Genomic DNA, 761 nt, shown 5'->3' with positions numbered 1-761 from the left:
CGCTCAAAGCCTTCCCCACACTGTTCAACGCTGGCAGGCAATGGTACACACTCTAACCAAGCGACAGGAAATCACACCGCCACCTCCACAGTTAATCTGTCGAACTCACCAAGATGCCAGCAGGAACCCTTTCAGGGGCAGCAACACCACTTCCACCAAAGTCACCTTCCAACCCATCCTTTTCTGAGGGCTGCATCTCAGGAGGCGGGATGCTACCTCTGCAGGGCGCAGGGGAAGGCAGGGCTGGCAGCCATAGCAGAGCCTGGTACCAGCATTCCTCCTCCTCCTCCCTCAGCAGCACGACGGGGCAGCTCTGCTGCTCCCCTCCACAGCCAGGCTCGCTGCCCTTTCCCACGCAGTGTTGTGGCTAGAGCGGAAGCGCTCCCTTAAGAAAGCTCACACACAAACTCCCTCGCCAATGGGCTTTGCTTGAAGAGCCCCAGCCCCTGGGCTCCCCAGATAAGCGAGGAGGGAGCAGACACTGCCGCGTGTTTGCTCTGATAGGACACGGGGCCCTTCGTGTGGCGTCACCTGACGGTGGCCAGGCTCCCCCCAGCAGCAACAGGGATTTGGTTAATGATTCTTATGCAAAGTCTGCAGGAACTCAGCCGGGCACTGCTGCCCGCTGTTGCAACTCCACCGTCTGTAGCAGCATCCAAAGTCCTCGCTCAGGCGCTGCCCCCCCAGTCCAGGAGGGCCTGCTGGCAGCCAGGTGTCCACTGCCACCCCCAGTCCAGGAGTGCCCACTGGCAGGCCTGTGT

At 60.8% G+C, this 761-nt stretch overlaps 1 protein-coding gene across 1 annotated transcript in view; it reads right to left on the bottom strand.

The window, feature by feature from the left end:
* The window catches only part of LPIN2 (lipin 2), a 25,209-nt gene extending 25,013 nt beyond the window's left edge, over nt 1–196 (bottom strand). The window contains exon 1 of the mRNA XM_010143745.1: nt 110–196. Within this exon, the coding sequence (XP_010142047.1) occupies nt 110–196 (87 nt within the window). The remainder of the gene's footprint in view (nt 1–109) is intronic.
* Nucleotides 197–761: the final 565 nt, after the last annotated feature.

This window comes from Buceros rhinoceros, unplaced genomic scaffold, assembly GCF_000710305.1.
Source record: "Buceros rhinoceros silvestris isolate BGI_N320 unplaced genomic scaffold, ASM71030v1 scaffold18099, whole genome shotgun sequence".
Taxonomy (NCBI): Eukaryota; Metazoa; Chordata; class Aves; order Bucerotiformes; family Bucerotidae; genus Buceros; species Buceros rhinoceros.
This window is presented reverse-complemented; position numbering and strand designations above follow the sequence as displayed.